This window comes from Staurois parvus, unplaced genomic scaffold, assembly GCF_062004578.1.
Source record: "Staurois parvus isolate SC_StPar_1 unplaced genomic scaffold, SC_StPar_1.0 ptg001158l, whole genome shotgun sequence".
NCBI lineage: Eukaryota > Metazoa > Chordata > Amphibia > Anura > Ranidae > Staurois > Staurois parvus.
Window position 1 is genome coordinate 459,789 of NW_028318954.1, and position 23,249 is coordinate 483,037.

Below are 23,249 nucleotides of genomic sequence, written 5' to 3' on the forward strand. Positions count from 1 at the left end.
AACCTAGTGGCTAATTAGCTGTAGGATTGCTTTTCCAAGCAGCGGGAGACGATGCCCCCCTCCCCCACTGCCTTCTTGGGCAGTCCCGTGCCATCGGGGGAACCAGAGAATGCAGCCGGTGTTTCTGCCAGCTGACCATAGAGCTGATTGGGAGTCCAGAACGGTGCCAATCATCTCTATAGCCTAAGAAATCGGAAGCTATGAGCATTTCATCACTTCAGTTTCACAGGATATAAACAGCGCCATTTGTAAATTGGGAAAGCATCTGATCACATCGATCTTGGTTTGATTAAATAATGAAAGGGCAGAGGAGATATCTAGAGCCTGATAGAACCCAGATCTCTCAAAAAATAATATATGACAATGCCCATTGAAGTTATAGGGGATATTTACATTCCCAGTGATAGCATTAAAAGTGATTAAAAAAAAAAAATGAAGGGGACAGTGTAAAAATATATATAAAAAAATACTCCCCCCCCCCCCCCCCCCCCCCCCCGGGCATCTGCGTTCGTGAGCATTGACCCTGTGCCGGTATGGAAACAGCAGTTGCACCGTGCATGTGAGGTATCGCCACGAATGTCAGATCAAGGGCAGTAACTCTAACACTAGACCTGCTCTGTAAATCTAAAATGGTAGCTTGTAAAGGCTTTTATAAAACGTTGCCTATGGATATTAGAAACGTATGTTTTAAAGCATGTCATGTTTGGTATCTATTTACTTGGCATACCATCATCTTTTATATTTTACCAAATAATTGGCCAATATTTTGTGCATTAAAAGTTTTTTTCCCAGAACCTTGCGAGAAAAAAAGATGAGATCTGCAAAATACTCACCATGCCTCTTTTTAAATTCGTTGGTGTGTATACTTTCCAAAAAGGGATAATTTGGGGGGGGGGGGGGTCTGGTGCTATCCTGGCATTTCAGGGCCTTCGAAACTGATAGGTAGAGAGGAACTGAAACGAGGAAGTTACGCACCTTCAGGCTTACAAAGTGGTCATTGGATTTCAGGCTCCTGTATGTGGCTAGGCTCCCAAAAAGTCTCACACATGTGGTACCCCCATAGAAGTAGCAGAATGTATTTTGGGGTTTAATTCCACATATACCCATGGCTTGTGTAAGAAATAATTTAAATGACAACTTAGTGTAAAAAAAAAAAAAAAAAAAAGTGTCATTTTCCAGAAACTTGTGGATAAAAAATAAATCTTCCATGGACTCAATATGCCTCTCAGCAGATAGCTTAGCGTGTCTACTTTCCGAAAAGGGGTCATTTGGGGGTGTTTGCACTATCCTGGTATTTTAACACCTCAAGAAATGTTATAAGCAGTCAGAAAGTAAAAGCTGTGTGAATTCCATTATCTATACAAAGTGTATAAATATACACTTATTGGATTTTTTTTTTTAACAAAAAACATGTAGCAGAATACATTTTGGCCTAAGTTTGACGAAATTTTAGTTTTTTTGGATATTTTTCTATGACAGAAATGAGAAAATATAAAAAAAAAAAATTTCTCAAAACTTTTTTTTGTTTATAGCGCCAAAAATAAAAAGCGCACAGGTGATCAAATACCACCAAAAGAAAGCTTTGTGTGAAAAAAAGGACAAAATTTAATTTATGTACTGTATTGCATGACCGCGCAATTTTACGTTAAACTAGCGCAGCGCTGTATAGCAAAAAAATGGTATAAATTGCAGTATCTATACCATAGTTTGTAGACGCTATAAAGTTCATACAAAGCAATCAATATACACTTATTGGTATTTTTGTTACCAAAAACATGTACCAGAATACATTTTGGCCTAAATTTATAACTAACTTTGAGTTTACTATATATTTTTTGTAGCCGTAATTAAAAAAATACAGTTTTTCTTCAAAATTTTTGGTCTTTTTTTGTTTATAGCTCGAAATATGAAAGCGCACAGGTGTTCAAATGCCAAAACAAAGCTCTATTTTTGTGAAAAAAAGGATATATTTCGTTTGGGTACAGCATTGCATGACCGCGCAATTATCAGTTGAATTAGTGCAGCACCGAGTAGCAACAAGAGGCCGGGTCATGGGGGGGGGGGGGGGGGGGGTAAATCCTCTATAGGGCAAGTGGTTAAAGAAAGCCTTCATCCCCAATGTTATGTTTCACATCCCAAAACTGGAGCGGACTGTTGCTTTAATAGCCTCAATAAAACTGCTCAATCATCACATGTACATATTGTATTTATGCACGCTGAAGTGTTCCAAGTGTCCTCTAGAGATGGTCAACTAGCTCCTGATGGTATAACTTACATTCACACACTTTTGGAGCATCATGCAATCATGTGTAATCACTACTACATAGTGCTTGCGTTGCATACACCATTCAAGGCAATTTACTACTCTTAGCAATAACTAACAAACTTAATACCACAAATTAAGCTACAAAGAGCTGCCCATGTATTTCTATCCTGAAATTTGAACAAACTGAGGATCTTCAAAAGCCAGTAAAATTACAATCTTGTTAAAGTATTAGCATGACAATTAGCTAGAATTTTCAGGAAAGGGATGTCTCCAAGTACTTTGTAAACGTTTAACGTTTGGTAACTAGACACTTTTTTTTTTAATACTATTCACTCTATGGTCAGTAATGATTCCCTATAACGCACAAACAAAATTATCCTAGGTTTAGGACTGCAGCTCTCGGAATGCGAAATACAGACTGTTTAATGGATTATCATACTTATGTGTAATGCAGTGCGAGTTTCATTTAGGTGGGTGCACATATAAATGGATGCAAGGGGTGTGGCGTTTTTACTGCAGCATACTACATAGAGAAAATTCAGAATTTAGCACCTTTCACTCGAGCGACCTGATCGCCCCAGTACCACCACCTATTGCACCTGCTTACCTTGATGTTTTGATGATATTTTACTATGCTTGCTCTTCCATGTTCCCCTGTCAAAATCAAGATTAGTAGATCAGCCTGTAAAAGGAGTTTTCAGTGGAGTTTTCAGTGGCTCCTTGCAATAATTAATTCTCTCCAAGGAAACCTTTCCCAAGGTAAGAAAACAGGCACACGTGTGCCTCAGTTGATATGGATTACCCAACATGTACTGTGAGAATGAAAACTAAAGCACAAAATGTGTAACAGTACATAGCAGAGCATGTGCATATAATGAACAAATATGGCTAAAGCATAACATACAAGTAAAACACAAAAACAAGGCTTAAAAACACACGGAGGCCACTGACTAAACAGATCACTAATCTATGAAAAAAAAAAACATTTCTATTAAGCTCTGCAATAAAGATTGCATAAACATCCAATGTATAAAGCTGACCATACATTATACAAACTGATTGTACATACTCCTTTAGATCTTTAAGTATGTAGTAACAGGGCCTGGCTGATTTTATAGCAATTCAATAGATTGTTCAGGTTTGTCCTAATATTAAAGGTTATTGTACAGATTGTATAATGCATGGCCAGTTTAATATCGATCAGGTGATAACAGCAAGATTTTTTTTCCCTTCTTCAACAAACTGGAGTTTCATTGTAATTCCATTATTTGTTACAAAATTATTCTCCAATGTTCAGGTGCATTATTACCAGCTCCAAGTATAGCCAAAACATTTCTTGTAGTTTTGGATAGAGTGAGCAAGAATTAGAAGTCCTATCACCTCTGAGGAGATTCACCATAACTGCCCTCGTGACCATCACCACCAATATTGAAAGGCACATAAAATCCAAAATTTAAGTTGCCGATGGAACAGGAATAAAAAGGAGAAACCTTCTAACGAATACATCTATTCTAGTGACAACTGTCTAAGAGGGGAATTCTCCCCTTTGCACAGATCTTATCTTAGTTTCTGTTGCACGTCCAAGACAGCTAGTGAAGGAAATCTCCCCCAACATAAAGTACACAGTACAACATGAAGTACAAATACATAAACAGGGTATTTTTTATCTTCATTACTTTATGCAAAATGAAATGCTCCAACTATATGTGAACTTTAAATTTCAGCTTGTGTATGAATGAATTTTATCTCATAGTAAACTTCGAAATTGAACCTGCTCTCCCAACAACTAAACAGATAGCACAGTAAAATAAATGGATTCCACAGTTCTGATCTTTATTCTTTTGAGCAGGAAATAGAAACAAGATAGTCATTAACCAGATTAACTGGTCAAAAGAACTGCTCTTCTGAGTATATTTGGGATCACTATAATGGTCCAATAGTTCCAAGAAGTAGTTACATGCATAATCCATGTCCCCCGATTTGAACACTCCAGTGAGTCAGGTATGTAAAGCCAATTGCTTTATGGCAAGAACATCCATAGGAATAAAAACAGATTATTGAAATTCAATATAAATTCAAGTTATTTTTCTTTAATTAAAACCGGGCAAATTGGACCACTCATTCCATTATACGTAAACCTTCTTACATGTGTTATAGGTTTGTAAAACACAGGCCCATTCACAGTTCACATTCTAAGTGCTTCAATATCTGTTCACTGTAAAGTGACGAATCAACAGAGCAGAGGTCATTGGCTATATCAAATGAGAGTTAAAGCGGAATGCATAACAAGCAAGAAGGACCTTCTGTGCAGTTATTCTAGAATAGCCAAGTAGGCCTAGAATCACCCATCTATGTTGTGCAGGTTGTATATTCTTGTGAATTGCACATGGAAAACCACCATGTGCACATGCCCCATGTTCATCAGTTATAAAGCTTGTTACATCCAAAAATAGAATAGAGTAATATCCAGGGGGCTACACAAAGCATTATACAACGGTTTTAAAATTCATGACAAAACTGGCCAATTGCTTCATATACACCAGAGTCAACTCTAGCCACAGAAAATTTTTAGAGATGCATGTGACAAAAAAAAAAAAAAAAATGTAAGTTTGACCCCCATCAGCATATCTTGTCTCTAGCTTTAACTCTCAATTAAATAAACAGGTAAAATAAGTACTGAATTTGTCGCCGTTTTTCTTGGTAAATAGATTTCTAAATGTGCTATTCACATGAAATTTTCACATGTCAGTATCAACTCATGCAATCCATACATATGTCATCAGTTGAGATGGAACCATTTGATATTAATTTGCACTGACAAGGGGCAGGATTGCTTTCTAATTACTGATAGATTTCAACGGATGTCTTGGCTTTCCATGCCTTTTTGCACCTCTCTTTCTTCATGTGCTCAATACTTTTTCCCTGTCATTCTATTTTATTACACAACTTAGTTTGTGAACTTATTTGTTTTGGTTTCTTTGTATGTATGGATTGCATTTGAATAGCACCTTTAGAAATATATTTACACACACATAATAATTATATATATATATATATATACACATACATACACACACATATATACACACACACACACACACAAACAGTGCTCAGTGTAAATGAGTACACCCCTTTTGAGTTTTTAATCAATGAACACAAGAACAATTTAAATTTTTTTTTACAAAACTGACTTCTAGAACGTTTGTTTAGCTCATTACATGAAAGTAAAGGTTAATATTATAACTTAAGATTACAAAATCTTCAGTTTTGCTCAAATTAGCTGATGCAAAAATGAATTCACCCCACAACAAAAACTACTACATCAAGTATTTTGTATGACCTCCATGATTTGTAATGGTAGCACAAAGTCTTCTAGGCATGGAATGAAAAAGTTGGTGACATATTGCAACGTCGATCTTTTTCCATTCTTCAAGAACCACCTCTCAGAGTCTGGATGCTGGATGGAGAGTGATGCTCAACTTCAGAATTCGATTGGGTTCAGATCAGGAGACATACCTGGCCACTGAATCACTTTCACCCTGTTCTTCAGAAATGCAGCAGTGGCCTTAGATGTGTTTTGGATCATTGTCATGTTGGAAAAGTGCAAGGCGACCAAGGGCATGGAGTTATGGCAGCATCCTCTCTTTCAATATAGAGCAGTACATCTGTGAATTCATGATGCCATCAATTAAATGCAGCTCCCCGACATCAGCAGCACTCATGCAGCCCCACAAAAAGGAAACTGCCACCACATTTCACTGTAGGCACCACGTATTTTTCTTTGTACTCCTCACGTTTGCAACGCCATAAGTTTTGAAATCATCAGTTCCAAAAACATTTCTCTTAGTCTCAACACTCCAAAGTCCCAGTAATCATCTTTCAGCATGGGCCCTGGCAAATTTTAAGTGGGCTTTTTTGTGCATGGGCTTTAGGGGAGGCTTCCTTTATGGACAACACCCATGCATGCCATTCCTCTGCAGTGTATGCTGTATTGTGTTATGGGAAACAATCACCCTAGTTTGGCTTTCTATTTCTTTAGCTAACTGCAGTGAACTTGCATGGTGATTTGCTTCAACCCTTCACATCAGAAGATGCTCCCATCGAGGTGTTAACTCCGTGGACAGCCTGGACGTCTCTGGGAGATGGTTGCAGTTCCAGCTGTGTTAAATTTTTGCATCACTTTTGCTACAGTACTCTGATAAGTAAAGCGTTGCTGACCTTCTTGTAGCCTTCACTTTTCTTATGTAAAGAATTTATTTACTTTGTCAGGCCTTGTGACATTTCTCTTGTGGTGCCATTGCTAACAGCATGCAATGGGAAGGGGGTTTTCTTAGTTAAGGAACGCCCTTTTATAATCAACAGTCTGCTGAACACTTGTTTAATGAATTGGGCAAACCTGTAATTGAATTCTTAATTAGGACTTTGTCTAAAATTAAGCTTTGCTTCTAAGACTTTCATTGGGGTGTATTCATTTTTGCAAAATGTTTTTTAATGAATGTAAGGGAAAAAAATGTGCAAATTATCAAATCTGGTTTGCAATCAATGGCCTGCATTTGTGGGAGTAATCTGTAGTATAGTGTCCTCTAGAAAATGTTGATACTGAAAAGAAAGGTCTTCTGACGTATCTGTTGGAGTGTACTCATTTATGCTGAGCAGTGTGTGTTAAAAAAATAAAAATTGTATTAATTATATATATATATATATATATATATATATATATATATATTTTACACACACACACACACACACACACACACACACAATTCATAAACTATTCAGACCCCCTTCACTTTTCCAATTTTATTGTGTAGCAGCCTGATACTATTTTTGTTTATAAATTTTTTTCACATTGACATAAGTATTCAGACCCTTCACACCACTTGAAATTTAGCTAAGGTGCCTCCCATTTCTCGACCAATGCTGAGATGTTTCTACACCTTAATAGGAGTCCAACTGTAGTAAATTAAATAGATTGGACAGGATTTGGAAGGGCACACGCCTCTCTATAAAAAGGCCTCACAGGTGATAATGCAGACTGTATCAGAGTAAAAGCTATGAGGTCAAAGGAACTGCCTGCAGAGCTCAGAGACATGATTATTGCAGAAAACTGGGGAAAACAAAAAAAAAATATTTTTGCTGCACTGTTTTTTGTATGTTTGCCCACTTGCAAAAAAAATGAAGGGTCTATAATTGTTATCATAGGTGTATTTTAAATAATAGAGACAGAATATCAACTAAACAAATCCAGAAAAAAAAACACGTTACAAATTTTGTTGCATCTCAGTGAGTAAAACAAGTATTTGATCCCCAAACAAAACATGTCTTTGTGCTTGTCAACTAGGGGCCCTCTACCAAGTACTGAGGTCAGACGTTTCTTGTAGTTGGTTACCAGGTTTGCAAACATTTCAGGAGGGATTTTGGTCCACTCTCCTTTACAGATCTTCTCTAAATAATTAAGGTTTCTTGGCCGTTGCTTGACAACTCAGTTTCAGCTCCCTCCATAGATTTTTTTTCTATAGGATTAAGGTCTGGAGACTGGCTAGGCCACTCAATGACCTTAATGTGCTTCTTCTTGAGCCCCTCCCTGTGTTGCCTTGGCGGTATGTTTTGGGTCATGCTGGAAGACCCATCCACGACCCATCTTCAGTGTTCTGCCTGAGGGAAGAAGGTTCTCATACAAGATTTTACAATACATGGCCCCGTCCATTGGCTTCTCAATGCGGCAAAGTCAGCCTGTATCTTTAGTAGAGAAGCAGTCCCAAAGCATGTTTCCACCTTTGGGTTTGACTGTAGTGATTGTGTTCTTCGGGTCATAGTCAGCAATTTCTTCTTCCAAACACGGCGATTCGAGTTAATGCCAAAAAGCTAAATTTTGGTCTCATCTGACCACAGTACTTTCTCCCAGTCCTTCTCAGAATCATTTATATGTTCATTGGCAAATTTCAGATGGGTCTGTACATGTGCCTTCTTGAGGAAGGGGACCTTGCAGGCACTGCAGGATTTCAATCCATGGCAGCATATTGTGTCAACAATGGTTTGATGACTGTGGTCCCAACTGCCATGATATCAACAAGCTCCTCCCATTTTGTTCTGGATTGATCCCTCATTTTTCTCATGATCATCCTTACCTCATGAGGTGAAATATTGCATGGAGCTCCAGACCAAGGGCAATTGATGGTTGTTTGCATTCCTTCCATTTGCGAATAATTGCTCCAACAGTTCTTCTCGCCAAGCTTCTTGCTGATAGCCTAGTAGCCCATTCCAGCCTTGTGCATGTCTACAATCTTGTCCCCGACATCCTTTGACAGCTCTTTGACTTTGCCCATGGTGGTGAGGTTTAAGTGAAGAAAGAATCTGTGGACAGGTGTCTTTTATACACACGAGTTGTCATTAGGAGCACCTTCTTAAATTGACAGGACTTAACAGTACCACATGAGCACATAGCTAGTCTGCGGGAGCCAGAATTATGGTTGGTTGGTAGGGGATCAAATAATTCTTTTACTCCCTGAGCTGCAACTCAATTTATAACATTTGTATCGTGTTTTGTTTCTTGATTTTCAGTTTATATTCTGCCTCTATCATTTAAAATACAACAGTGGTAACTATTATAGGCTTTTAATTTCTTTGTAAGTGGGCAAAATTACAAAATCTGCAGGGGATCAAATAAATAAATTTTCCCCAATGTAAGTGTAGATTGAGGAAAAAAAATAAATTTAAACAACTGTAGTATCAAGCTGCAACATAACAAAATTGAAAGCGAAAGGGTGGTCTGAACATGTAAAAATAATATCTCAACAAAATGCTTCCAAAAACGCTCCTATTATGTGAAACAGCCCTGAGTTGTGCAGAATCAACCAAATCACAGTTTCAGTGAGAATGCATATTCATTAACAGTCAAAACCAAAATTGAATGGAAAACTTTTTAAAAGCTCAATCCACTTAAAAGGTTAGATGCCAGGGTCAAACTGCACAGAGGCTTCTCACGGCGCCTTCAGAATTTGTGCACCTATCATTGATGTCACATCGCACAGAATGTAGGAAAGACTGGCAGGGAAAGGCTTTATGATGGGGGGGGGGGGGATCTTGTTGCTGGCAACCCAGAAGAAAACAAGGATCCAACTGATCATTTAAGTTACTGGGGTGGATTGGCCCTTTAAGTCTAAGCTACAAAATATATTAGTTTAGCAGTGTGAGCTTGAGCTCTTCATGACAACATTACTGGTTTGTAAACAAACAGAAATCAAGGTGTTGAAACAAAGCAAAGAAAGCAATTGTCTAGAACGCCCCTTTCACATGGACAGATCCCCTGCTGATCATAACTGAGTCTGTCCAATGTGAAAGGGTCCCAAGAGCTTATACAAATGCATTTAAACATATTACAAGTTTTGTGGTCTTATATGATCTGAGAACGAACCCAAAAAAAAAAAAAAAATCTGGTTTATTTACAGAAACTGATTTTCTTTTAGTTTTTAATGAACTTGTAAACAAACAAAAATAGTTCAAAATAAAAACAAAGATAGCCCAGATCATGTTTACAGTGATTACATTTTCTAAGCCACTTAAACAAGCTTTTAAGTTTTAAGATGTTAATTAGATTTGTGACAAAAAAAAATGTTGCAGCTTGCTTTGTACAAGTTATTTTCCCATTTTATAAAGACTAGAATTGCTAAGTTTTTTTATCAGGTCTGCAATGAAGGAGTCATCCTTTTATTTAAAAACAAGGAAAAGCTCAGTCATACGATCTGCTTAAAATTGCAATCTTTGGTTAAATTAGGGACGTTTATTGGTTTCAGATTATCAAGAATAGGCAGCTCGCCGTGGATGTAATTTGCGATATCCAAAACATTCTCTACAAAGAGAATCTGCTGAGCCAATAGGTCCTAATAACCTGGAGCCATGTGGTCGCCATAACAACCATACAAAGTGACAAACATTTGGAAACAAAATAAATGTCTAGTTACTCACTCACTGCAGGAATACCCGTGTATAACAGGTAGGCCAAACAGTGTAACGGCTAAGAATGTTTAAGTGTACAACTTAAAATTAAAAAAAAAAAAAAATAGTATATAGGAACAATGGAGAACTGTTTCTTTTAGACAAGGGTCGTTGCAATTGTCTCTAGAAAACCACTTCACGTTGCTCTTCTGAAGTCAAAGTAATAAGCTGTGTTAAGGTTCGAGGTTAACCATAGGGAAAGAAAAAAAACAAAAAAAAAAAAAACAAATTGGCATACGCACAATTTCTTCTACCACTGTCAACCGCCAGATAATTGAACCACCTGTCCCATTCTTTCATGAGGGAAAAAATTGCAATAAAAAAAACTGGACACCATGTTTCACTATTTTTAGTGATATTCACAATTATTAACAGCAGCTACAGGTCGGCACATCGAACGCCGCTAGTAGCCAGTTTAGACTGAAATTAAGTTCCGTATTACACCAAGTAAATGGTCTCCCACAACAACTGCCAAGTGTACATATGAACTAAAATCTCTAGGTTTTAAGGGAGTGATGGGTCCAGCTCGTGCCAGGATCTGCGATGTCAGCTCCTTTTATTTTAATTCAAAATCCTGTTGGAAAGAGGAACAGAAGCACCAGTTTTACTAATTCATAAGAGGCAAAATAAAACATGACAAATGAATATCACAAGCAAGACCAAAACTGAAATGTGTGAAAGCTAGTGTATGCATTTTGTAAACTGGCAATATCAGAACAGGGACCAAGGCAATAAGCCCCATTTTATGGTTACATTATTAAACATGGTCTGTAGGAAAGACAAATCTTAGAAATGTTTACAGCTAAGTGAACAAATCTAGATTAAAATGCATATTCTTTAAGTAGAGCTGGACATAGACTGGTAGGTTTTAGTTTTTTTTCAATCAGCAAGCTCAATGAAAATACCTAACAGATTCCTCCACCCACCATCATTTTATTATCCTCTTTTCTGATCCCAAGGCCACACACAGGTCCCACAGCAGCTGTAATGCATAGTGGGATGACCTTCAAAGCCCCAGAGCCAGAATGTAGCATGTATGCTAGAGAATGGCAGACTCTGTAAAATGCTTTTGAAATAGCAGTTTAGCTTTCAAGTACTTTTCAGAATGCAATGGGCAGCATTAAAACAGTAGATCTAAGCAACGCCCACGGAGTCCATTAATGCAAGATCTAGGGAGTTTCAACTGTCTAGGCTGGCAAAATGCTCATCAACTAAGGCCAGAAGGCTGCTCACTAAAAAGTACTAAGAGGAAACCATTCTGGGCAAAGCAACAGGTACACTTTAGGCCTTGTTTACGTCATAGATGCAGAAAAACTGATGGCCAGACAAAAACTGACGCACAGATTTCACTTGCAGAGACATCAGTTTTCATGTGCGCTTCAATTAGTTTTATACACCTTGCAGAAAAAAACCTGCATGTGATACTAGTGTTATGGTGTGAACAGGACACAGAGAACTATTGATTTCATTATGTCCTTGCAGAATGCGTGCAGAAAAACTGATGTCTTGGCACCATAGTGTGAATGAGCCCTTACTGTAAAGAGTGTACATAATCTGTGCAAGATTACACCAAGTCAAGATTTACACAGGAACTTTCTGGTATTCAAGCATAAACCTGGTTACTGGGGGACATCATCCTAGTATGAGGATAGAATAAGTTGACTAAGTCACACACTATGGAGTACTGTTTATGCAATTTTTAATGTTCCTTACAGAACTAAATTGATTAAAAAGACAAAGTATTAAAAAGAATACATGCCAACCTGTTGGGAGATTAGCAGGCTGCCTGTAGGTAAATTTTCTTTGCATTAATAATAGAAAGGGGAGCATTGTCTGCAGACATGGACACAAGCACTAACAAAACAAAGTAGCTAGGATACACTGACCAACAACATCAGACAATCACCATATGGTGCAGAAAAGGTGGAGCCACAGCAAATAGCTCCAAGAACGCATCAAATTATTTTCCCTTAACAGCATTAGTTATCTTAGTCTAACTACCCAGCTCCTTAATCCATTTATTTCCAAAGATGTGATTAACACTGAGTAATGAATCATGACTGCTTTGGCAACACTGACTTTGAAGCTCTATCCCTCACGTCACAGCATAAGAATACACCAAGCAACACAGGTTTCCTGGTGAGTGAATGGCTGGGGACTGTAAACAGAAGTTCCAATTCAAACAAAAACCTGACTATCCATTAAATAAAACTCACATTCTACATACAAAATAAATGCAGGAGCTGATCTTTAAATGTGCACTACAAATAAACATCTAGTGCAGTAAGAATTAACAAGGATTATTAACGAAGCAAAACACTAACACTGACTGAAATGGGTTTGCTTTAAACCAGTGAAAAAAAAGTTAAAATACTTTGTTACATCGTTAGTCTGGCAGAAAAAAAACAAAGTTAATCTAGTTCAACCATTAAAAAAAAATAGAAAAAATATATAATCCTATACCCACAGTTGATCCAGAGGAAGGCTAATGATTTGTACAGGGGTAAAATGATATATCTCTCTGGAGTCTATACCTCTTAATACAGGAGAAGATTTTGCTCACTTTAGAAACCACAGCTTGGCATTGCATGCCATTATTAAGCTTGTGATCTACCAGAACCCCCCCCTCAGATCCTTCTCCACCATTGATTCCCCCAGTTGTACCCCCCTCCCCGAGTGTGTATGATGCATGCATATTCTTGGCCCCCAAGTGCATAACCTTACATTTATCAACATTAAACCTCATTTACCACATAGTTGCCCAATTAAACAGTGCATTGAGGTTGGCTTGTAAATTAGAGATATTCTGTAAGGAAGTTATTCCACTGCACAGCTTGGTGTCATCTGCAGACTGAAATGGGATCTTTAATCCCAGACCCTATATTGTTTTTAAATATATTAAAAAGTAAGGGTCCCAACACTGAACCTTGGGGTACACTACTGACAACCCTAGACCATTCAGAGTATGAATCATTAACCACTACTCTCTGAATACGATCTTTTAGCCAGTTTTCTATCCATTAACATAAGGATTTTTTCCAAGCTTGTAGACTTCACCTTACACATTAGCTGTGTGTGGGGAACTGTGTCAAACGCTTTTGCAAAATCCAAGTATACCACACAGCCACCCCTCTGTCCAAAGTTTTGCTCACCTCCTCATAAAAAGAAACCAGATTTGTCTGACAACTTCTGTCTTTCATGAATCCATGTTGTCTGTTGCTTAAAATATTTTTTTCCAGCAAGAACTCATCTATGTGGTCTTTTATTAAACTCTCCAGTATCTTCCCAACTATAGAAGTTAAACTAACAGGTCTATAATTACTTGGTAAAAATTTTGATCCCTTTTTAAAAATATTGGCACCATATTGGCCTTACGCCAATCCAGTGGTACTATGCCAGTCATTAAAGAGTCCCTAAAAATTAGAAACAATGGCTTTGAAATGACAGAGCTCAATTCTTTAAGGACCTGTGGGTGTATGTCATCCGGTCCAGGTGCTTTATTCAGTCTAAATATTTCTGGATCGTATCAATTGTGAGCCAATGTGGATCATCTGGAGCTGTGTCAATACCATGCCCATTATGGACAAGAGCTCCCCCATGCTCCTTTGTATACGCAGAGCTAAAGGTATTTAATAAATTTGCCTTCTCTTTGTCCCCAGTCACCCACTCTAGAATATTTTGTAAAGGGCCTACATGCTCGGACCAGACCTTTTTACTATTAATATATTTGAAGAATTTTGGGTGGTTTGTCCTGCGATCTTTTGCAATCCGTCGTTCGTTTTCAATCAAGGCCTTGATTTCCTTCTTACGTATTCTTTGTAATGTTTAAACGATGATGACGTGCCTTCATTTTTGATAATAAAAGCTCTTTTCTTATTTATAGCTTTTTTAACTTTGACCGTAAGCCTTATAGGTTTGGATTTTTAGCCTTTTAAACTTGTCGCCCATGGGAATATATTTTGCAGAGCATTTACATAGTCTTTTTGAAGAACTCATTTCTGTGTTGTGTTAATCGATGCCAAAATCCCCTCCCAGTCAGTCTTGGAGAGCAGCTCTCAGCCTTGGAAAATTAGCTCTCTTAAAAGTTGAGCATTTTTATTTTTCCCCATATGTGCTCGTTGTTTACAGCTAACAAATGAAATCACGTTATGGTCACTGCTACCCAGATGTTCTTTTAAATGGATATTAGTAATAAGCTCTGCATGGTTTGAGATCACCAGGTCCAGCAGAGCATCATTCCTAGTTGGGGCCTCTATGAAGTCTATCACAAAATTGTCCTGTAGTAGGTGTATACATTTTTACTCTGACTGTTGCTGCAGTTTCATTACTCCAGTCAATTTCTGGGTAGTTAAAATCTTATCACTGTCCCAGCCCTTTCGAACTCTGCAAGGAGCGGAGTCTCCACCTCCTCATTAACACAGCCTTCCTTATCCAGTAGTTTCCCCATACTGTTCTAGAACCTGGTTAATCTTTGTCAATGTGCTGGTGTCATGATCATAAGACATCTGCATTCTTGATTTAAGAGTCTGCTCCATCATGAACATCCCCAGCTCGGTTGAGGAAATCAGGTAACCTGCAAAACTGTAAGACGCCAAGGACAATGTAGTGTGAACCCCCTAAATGGTACCCAATGAGAAAGAAACCTGACTTGTAATGCTCTCTGCGCATTAACAGGATCACATCAAAATAAGGTAATTTCCCTCTTGAAGCCATGCTGACTAAGTAACAATTTTATAATAACCAAAACATACTGCAAGAAGCACTACATGCCCTAGTAAAACATTTGCAATATGCATTTTGAAAGCACTCCTGGCATTGGGACCCAGTTCACAAAACAAGCAAAATGGTCTTTTAAAAAGGGAAAAAAAAATTTAAGAATTGGGCAGTTTCTTAGCAATTTTCTAATAAATATGAAGCACATCTGTCTACATAAACAGGCTTACTGCCCCTTTAAGAGTTTGGCTAGTTGCAGAATAATTCTATGCGCCCAGGCCCATTTAGAGTTGCCGTAGTGAATCCTGTTGCCCCATCCTGCATAAATCCCAGCCCTGGCCAGATTTCCACATCCTCCCTGTGTGCGGATAGCTTCACTGAAGTTCGCCAGCAGTGCTGCAGACCTGTGAACAGCAACATGTTTAATAAAGTTGTCCAAACTCATAATCATTCATGGCCTTGAATTAAGCAATACAATTCTGAGGAACATGTACAAAATATGAAGTGCATATCTTGGTCTTGCTCAGGAAATACATACATCCCCAATTCCAAAAAAAGCTGAGATGCTATCTACATAAAATGAGAATGCAATTATTTACAAATTTCATAAACCCATATTTTAGTCACAATAAAAAACATTAAATGATTAAAGTGAGAACATGTACCATTAGGAAAAAAAAAAAAAAAAAAAGAATTTTGAAAAGGATGGTAGCAACAAGTCTGAAAAAAGTTGGGATAGGGCAACAAAAAGCTGGCAAAGTACAACCCCAATTCCAAAAAGGTTTGGACAGGGCCATACCACAAAGCATCCCCTCTTCTTTTAACACTCTAAAACGTCTGGGAACAGGCGACAAATTGCTAGAGTTTTGGAAGAGGAATGTTGTGCCATTCGTGGTGCACATGGTTAACGAAAAGAATGTCAAATTTCGATTTGCTTGACCACACAATAGTTTTACATTTTGCAACAGACCATTTTAAATGAGCTTTGAGAAGACAGCAGCATTTTGGATCATGTTCAGATATGCTTTCCTTGCATGATCGAGCTTTAACTTGGATTTTTGGATGGCACGGGGAACTGTGTTCTCAGAGCAATTTTTTGTATTCCTGAGCCCATGCAGCGATGTCCACCACAGAATCATACCTGCTTTTAATGCAGTGCTGCCTGAGGGTCAAAAGATCAGGGGCATCCAATAATGCGTTTTGCCTTGTTTTTTGTGCAGAGATTCCTCTAGATCAGCAATGGGCAAACTACGGCCCGTGGACCTTTTAATCCGACCCGCGGAGCGTGATGTGAGGCTGTCAGGATGTGTGTAGGCGGGGCAGCGTGACGAACGTGAGGGGAGCTAGGCTCCTCTCACAGTCCGCCCTGAAGACCGGAACAGCGCGGGAACACGGCGAGAGGAACGCGCGGAGCAAAGGTAAGTGAATTGACACAGGGGGGGCTTACTATAGGGGGGATGAATTACTATATGGGGGATGAATTACTATGCTTACTATGGGGGAATATTACTATACTTACTATGGATGACACATACACATCATTCATCTACTCTTGGTCCGGCCCCCGGGTCCAATATATGAACCCATTGCGGCCCTCAAGTCAAAAAGTTTGCCCACCCCTGCTCTAGATCATAATCTTTTGATACCTTGGAAATATATTTAGTCTTTGTAATTTTATATTGATGAACATTTTTCTAAAATGGTTTGATAATTTTTAGAGGGAGCTTTTTACAGACTGGTGAACCACTGCCCACCTTAATTCTGAGAAACTGACTCTCCAAGTTGCCCTTCTTATACCCAATCAGGTTACTGGCATGTTGACAAACCCTTGGCGCCACACCTCCTGGCCCATTAAGGGATTTGTGATGCATGGAGGTGGGGGCATTTGATCATGTGACAACCGTGATTGGCTGTCACAGTGGTCACATGATTGGGAAGCTTTCCAATAGGTGTCAGTAACTGTGCTCTTCACACATTTGTTCACACCTGGTACACAACTATGTGGCCTCTCTCAGTCAAGTCACACCTGTCAAGAGGCCGCATATTTGCATACTGCCAATGCCAAGAGGTTAACCTAATTAGTTGCAAAATTTCGTTCCAGCTCTTCCTTGTTAGCACTGCTTACTTTGTCAACTTTTTGTTTGCCAGCGTTTAGAGAACTGTTGCTGCCATCAATTTCAAAATTACCTTACTTTGTTCTCATAATGCTACATGTTCTCAGTTTACAGATTTGTTTTTTTTTCTATTTTCTACCGTGAATAAAAAATGGATTTATGAGCTTTGCAAATCACTAAATTCTGTTTTATGTAGATTGTACATAGTGTCCCAACATTTTTGGAATTGGGAGGTTTCAGTAGCAACATCTTTTTTATGAAGCCAATTACTGGCCAAAAAGGAAAATAAAGCCACCAATTTGGAAATCTGGAAAACTGTGACAGACTATGCGTACATACATATATTAATCAAAGGGTGCCAAAACTGGGAGAATGAATAAGTAATTTTACCCTTTAAAAAAAGCCATCACACTTCTTTGATGCTTTTTAATCACATTAATCAAGAGCCTAATAGGCCTTGGAGTAGAGGTGTTCAATAAATGAAAAATGTGAAAAAGAACACAGAAGTTTTGGCAGCTTAGGCTCCTCCGCCAGGTCAGGAGCTCCACATAACAATTAGTCCATGTCTGCTTGTTCATGAGATCCTGTCAAGATCAAAGCTATCAAAAACATTGACTTGTATTTGATGAAGAATATGCTGGGACTTTTAATCTATCCTTTTCACACTATTAGTCATAGTCATCGGCCAAGCCTGCACACATTACAAGATGTCCCCACAGGTCAGTGACCAAGAAAGGCGACTTGAACCTTCAAAATGACCAAAAAAAAAAAAAAAATCAGCTTTGAAATCTCCCAATATTCTTCCTGACAGGCTCCTTCAAGCTGTTTCAATGTTTTGCTTGCATCAACCTTTGATAATTAAAATGGTACATAATATGAGCGCTTAAAAAGGCTGTCACAATTTTCCTGTGATTTTTGTATTAAAGACCATCACCATTTCCTTACCAATACGATGCCAAAAGGGACTTGAACTAGGCAACAAATCCTTTTTGCATCAAAAGGACTAAGGTTTGGGAAGGTAGCTGCAGAGCTTATAGCAAGAGGGAAGTTTGAACTCCCAGCAATCCTTTAAGTGTTAGGTCCAGGAATGTGAACTAAGAAGCCTTCACATTCACACCACCAGAGACTGGTTCCCACAATTGGAAAAGGGAGATAACGTATGAAAGAGGTGCAGTTAAGATGACCCAAAATCCCAAAAGATGAGAGATTGCCATAAATAAATTGATACACAAATAAGGAAATCTGAATTTAAAGTTAGTAGTCAAATTTTCCAAGGACGTCTTTTTTTTTTCTTTTTAAATTTTTTTCTCTTTTCTTTCTTTTTTTTTTGCATTAATAAGCCAAATTGGTATCATAACACCTCCTCGATCTAACACTATCAGTTATGAATATTTCAATTGTCTCTTGTTTTTCCTAATAATTTACTGTTTTCCCTGAAACGTCTCTTGGCTCTTGGCTACTAACCTTTCATGTTACTCTTGGATTTGTCAGTTTGCTTGCCTGTGGGGGTTTGGGCTTGCTGGCCCTGCCCACTGGAGGAGGCTGCTTGCTGAGCTGCCTTCTGCTTGAGCATTGTCCAGTCAAATGTGTAGTCGTACTGATGGTTCAAAGTTCTGAAAGAGAGCAAAAACACAATGTGGAATCAGTCCAGTACTTTTGAAGTTGGAGAGGGGAATGGGTGTATAATAAATCTATGCCTGGTAAATACCTAAAGTCTTAACCATCTCTACTGCATTTACAAACACTGTGTAAAATAAACCAAGTGCATGCCCTTTCAGTCTCTAGTAGATCATCATCCAGCTGTCAAGCATAAAGAGGACAATCATAAAACAGTTTACCAGGTAGCCCTGTATAACGCATGGACAATTTATCTGGGACACTGTAGATAATTATAATAGATGTCTTATTAGTTGCTATTAGTTTTTATCAACAATTTGCCACAAATATATATTTCCATCAACGGCTAGATTTTAAAATAAAAACACTAACCTGAACAGAATTCGGAAGAGCTGCCTCAGATACATATAATCTGGTGCCTCCTCAAAGCGCAATCCACGACAGTAATTGAGATACATGGCAAACTCTGCAGGAAATCCCTGCGTAAAGAATGGAGAAAGGCTGTCAAACAACATGCAGTGTGACCATTAGAGATCTCCACTGTCAAACCAAAAGTAAGGCAATTACATTCAGCGCATGTAAAATATTTGTGACATGTAAACCAATTGCCATGCTAAAATGGCATGGGTACATTTTTAAAGTGGCATATATTGAATGCAGTCAGCCACGTTACAATAATCATACTTTAAACAGGCTGTATGTTTACCTTGCACAAAACTTCAACAGGAGTGGACATCTTCTTTTCGCTGATTTTTTCATACTTCTGTTTCTTGGTTGCTGCCTGTGGAACAGGTAATTTTATACATTTGCGCAAGGAAAAAAAAAAACATGCCAGCAGGAAAAAATGTTTAACAGCCTATTTAAAGCGGAGTTCCATCCAAAAGTGGAAGATCCGCTTTTCTGCCTCCTCCCCCCCTCAGCTGCCACATTTGGCACCTTTTGGTGGGGGGGTTTCAGGTAGCTGCTCTTACTTCTAAGCTCGACACCTCTCCCCCACCCAAGCCCACTGGACACTTCCAAGGTTCGAGAGTACCGTAGTCCATTCATAAAACATAGTAGGAAACTGGTGGTGAAGCCGGAAGGCTTCACTGCCGATTTCGCTTAGTTAAGATGATGACACCAGCACCCCGCAGCCGACTGGAGAATCAGCTTGGGGTTAGGACACCGCAGGATGCATAGACGGGTTAAGTGCTGTACTATTAAACGTCAGCAACCACAGAATTTGTGGCTGCTTTTATTTTATTTTGGGGGGGGGAGGTGGCGGGGGCCAGAACACCACTTTAACAAGTCCAGAAAAGAGGTGAATTTATTAAAACTTGAGCTGACAGAATCTGGAGGAGCGGAGTATGGCAACCAAACAGCTCTCAAATTTCCTTTCAATTCTCAACTGAACAGGCTGAAGATCGAAGCAGATTGGTTACCATGAAATGCTGCTCCAGATTCTGTCAGCTACCATCTTGACAAATGTCCCTCTATGAATATGACTGCTTTCTACAGCCAATGTGATGTTGAAAATTGAGTTCTACGAATGACCCAAATTACCTACATAGCTCTCACTCTAGAGAATGTCCTTGCTGAAATTTCTTTCCTAATTTTCTTGTCTTTTAATCTCATCAGTAGACTTGTAAAAATCTTGCAAGGGCAGCTTCCCTGGAGAAGAATCAGCATGGCTGCCCCTACCTCAGTTCACAGCCACAAAGCCCCCTACCCCTGCTGACTGCACAACCATGGACTTAGAGCAGGTGGAAACCATGCCCATTCTGGCAAATCACAATGTTTAACTTTTTTTCTCAGTTAGAACTTTTTTGAAAAGTCACAAATGACTTTAAAGCAGAACTAAACCCATCAATTTAACAGTCTTGAATGATAACGGTTAGCGTGGTCAGTGTGCTTATGTTAAACTCTCAACTGAACTGTCCAGCTATCAAATGGCTGGTGTCAAAATTAAAAATCACACATGCAGCTGCAAGTGGTGCAGTTCAAACAGAGGCTAAGATGGCAGCTTCAGGGTCTGCAAAGGTTAGGAGGATTTAGTTCTGCTTTAAGTTCTATTTATATAGCGACAGCACGATGCGTTAGTTTGCATCAAAACCTGCAGCGCCCAAAAAAAAAAAAAAAAAAAAAAGCACTCCATGCAGTGAAAAATACACTAGCAAACCAGACAAATGCCTGTCCTTGCATTAGGACTGCAGTGGGCAAGGTGACAGCAGCTACGTCATTTAGTTAAACTCAGTGCAGTAATAGACTGTGTACTGAATAAGCGTAACTGCAAAATCCACTTTCTCCACTTAACTGATTTGCACTTAGCTGCCTGGTGTCTCTTACAACTGTTGCCCCAACACTCTGTTGCCTCATTTAACTTAAATTCCATTTACTCTGACACAAGAAACTGGTTGCAAACCTTAGACACAAAAAATTAACAAAGCCCATCCCATTATAGTGTGTACTAGCCTGAATCAAAACAGTCTGGTTTGTCTTGGAACTCTAAGCTGACAACGGCCTGAAGCTCGCCCCCTCCAGCACACAGCAAGCGACTTCTGGCCTCTGCTCTGTATGTTTTCGCTATGAGCCTGTGTACAGGGTGTGTTCCTTCCCTCCACTCAGCTATCAGATTACACTACAGCTTTATGCTCTAGCTCTGCAGTGTGAGAGGTCAGATTCCCACCCCCTGCTTTCTACTGCTGAGAATAATCCTTTCATCTATGTGTTTTAAAAAGGTTCTACAGTGGAAATGGCTGTAGTTAAACAGGTACAACTTATGTAGGATTTGTTTCATCTCTATGCATCACCTGAGGGCACATTCACTTCAGTGGGTATATGTAAGAGTTTGCAACCACTTTAAATCCAAACATAATTAGTCCTATATGCTCCAAATTTAAACACTGATGCCAATATTTGCTGACTCCCAAGAGCCTGCCCACACAGTAGAGGTTAAGGTTGCAGCATTGCTTTTCTAAGAAATTAATGCATGAAAAGAACAGCCCTAGCACTACTGCTTACTAAAACGTTAACATTCAAAAGCCTATGTATTTTATACAGGTTAGATATAATAGGTAGAGGAGGGGGAGGGAACATTTAGGAATATAGTTAGGCTTTACTTTCAATTTAGTAAAGCCTAACTATATTCCTAAATGGGAGTTTAACTCCCAATGAAAGCTGTACCATATTCAGTAGATAATATGAATCATTTGTTGACCAAAGTATAGACATAAAATGTGTTCCTTACAGTTACTTCTGCAGCAGCATTTGGACACTGCTTTGGCTTTTATATTTTATGATTTAGCCTCTTGTGAGTACTTGCCAACCTTACACAACAGGGCTTTTAAAAATTCTAAGGAAAGGGGAAGTCAGTTTTTCCTAAATTGGCTATGCCTGTGGTCACTATCACGTCTACCTGATACTAACACCATTGTTTTCTGGCCAAGTTTTCTTTTCTTTTTTCCTTCTTCTTAACAGAAAGAAAGCAACAATTTTACACTATGTTCTAAGTCTGGCTCTACCACACCATTCTTAATCCGGTCCTTACCTCCTTTTGACCTGTACGTATAATGTAGGGATAACCATATAGAGTTAAATGAATTAGCTGAAGGCATTGCTTCATGTACTAGTGAGGTTACCAGCAGACTAAGACATAACCTACCTTCAGCCCTTGCCAAGGAAGGCTAGTTCTGTTGAAATACATTAGTACATATCCTAGAGACTCCATATCATCACGACGACTGTGAAAAGGAAACACACAATAAGAGGACTTTTCCTAAAGTGATTGTAAAAGGTTCAAATTTTATTTTTGAAAAATAACCTACATATTATACTTACCTACTATACGCAATAGTTTTGCGGAGCAGCCCTGACCCTCCTCTTCTGGGGTACCCTGCCAGCGCTCAAAGCCCTCCCCCTTCCAAGTGCCCACCATAGCAAGCCGCTTGCTATGGGGCACATGTGCAGGCTCATTCCCAAGCAGGCTGTGTGTGTGTGTACAAAAGACCCACAGAATGGGGCTCGGACGTGCCCCTCTCACTTGCTGTAACTGACAGGAGCGGGAACCAATGGGGATTGAGTTCAGGCAAGTATTAGTGGGGGAAGCTGCATCCAGAAGGTTTTTTTACCTTTACGCATGAATGCATTAAGGTAGTAAACGTTCTGCCTTTAGAACCACTTTAGGTAAACACATTACATTTGGTACAGAGCTGCCAGCCTACTAAATTGTAAACTGTACCGAATGCCATTAATCATCTGCTGCAATAAGGTTAACGTTACCAATGAGTCAAGCTGGCTGCTCAGATACACAACTGAAGTCAAACATCAGTAGTCCAATTAGATTCACATTAGACTTCAGGTAATCAGAACATCCCAAAACCACCACACATCAATAGGATATTGGGAAAGCATGAAAACCTCTACTTTCTGATAAGCCTCCTCCATGGGACTTTCGGCTATTAAAAATCCAGTACGCAGCTTTACTTCCTGGCATAAAAGACAGTGTAATTTACAGTAATTGCAATCACACCTAAAAAGGGACTTAAACCACTTACACCTCCTCTAGC

The 23,249-nt window shown here is 38.9% G+C and overlaps 1 protein-coding gene across 4 annotated transcripts in view; it reads right to left on the reverse strand.

The window, feature by feature from the left end:
* Window positions 1-4,078: 4,078 nt before the first annotated feature.
* CSNK1A1 (casein kinase 1 alpha 1) overlaps window positions 4,079-23,249 on the reverse strand; it is a 68,554-nt gene continuing 49,383 nt past the window's right edge. For 2 of the 4 annotated variants that reach the window (XM_089659444.1, XM_089659446.1), the window contains 5 exons: window positions 22,346-22,424; window positions 19,412-19,486; window positions 19,078-19,184; window positions 18,553-18,701; window positions 4,079-10,835 (listed from right to left, as the gene is read on the reverse strand). In XM_089659444.1, coding sequence (XP_089515570.1) covers window positions 10,828-10,835; window positions 18,553-18,701; window positions 19,078-19,184; window positions 19,412-19,486; window positions 22,346-22,424 — 418 coding nt within the window. In that variant the 3' untranslated portion in view covers window positions 4,079-10,827. Of the gene's footprint in view, window positions 10,836-18,547; window positions 18,702-19,077; window positions 19,185-19,411; window positions 19,487-22,345; window positions 22,425-23,249 lie in introns of those variants that run through there. The other 2 variants (XM_089659445.1, XM_089659447.1) reach the window with 2 other exon arrangements.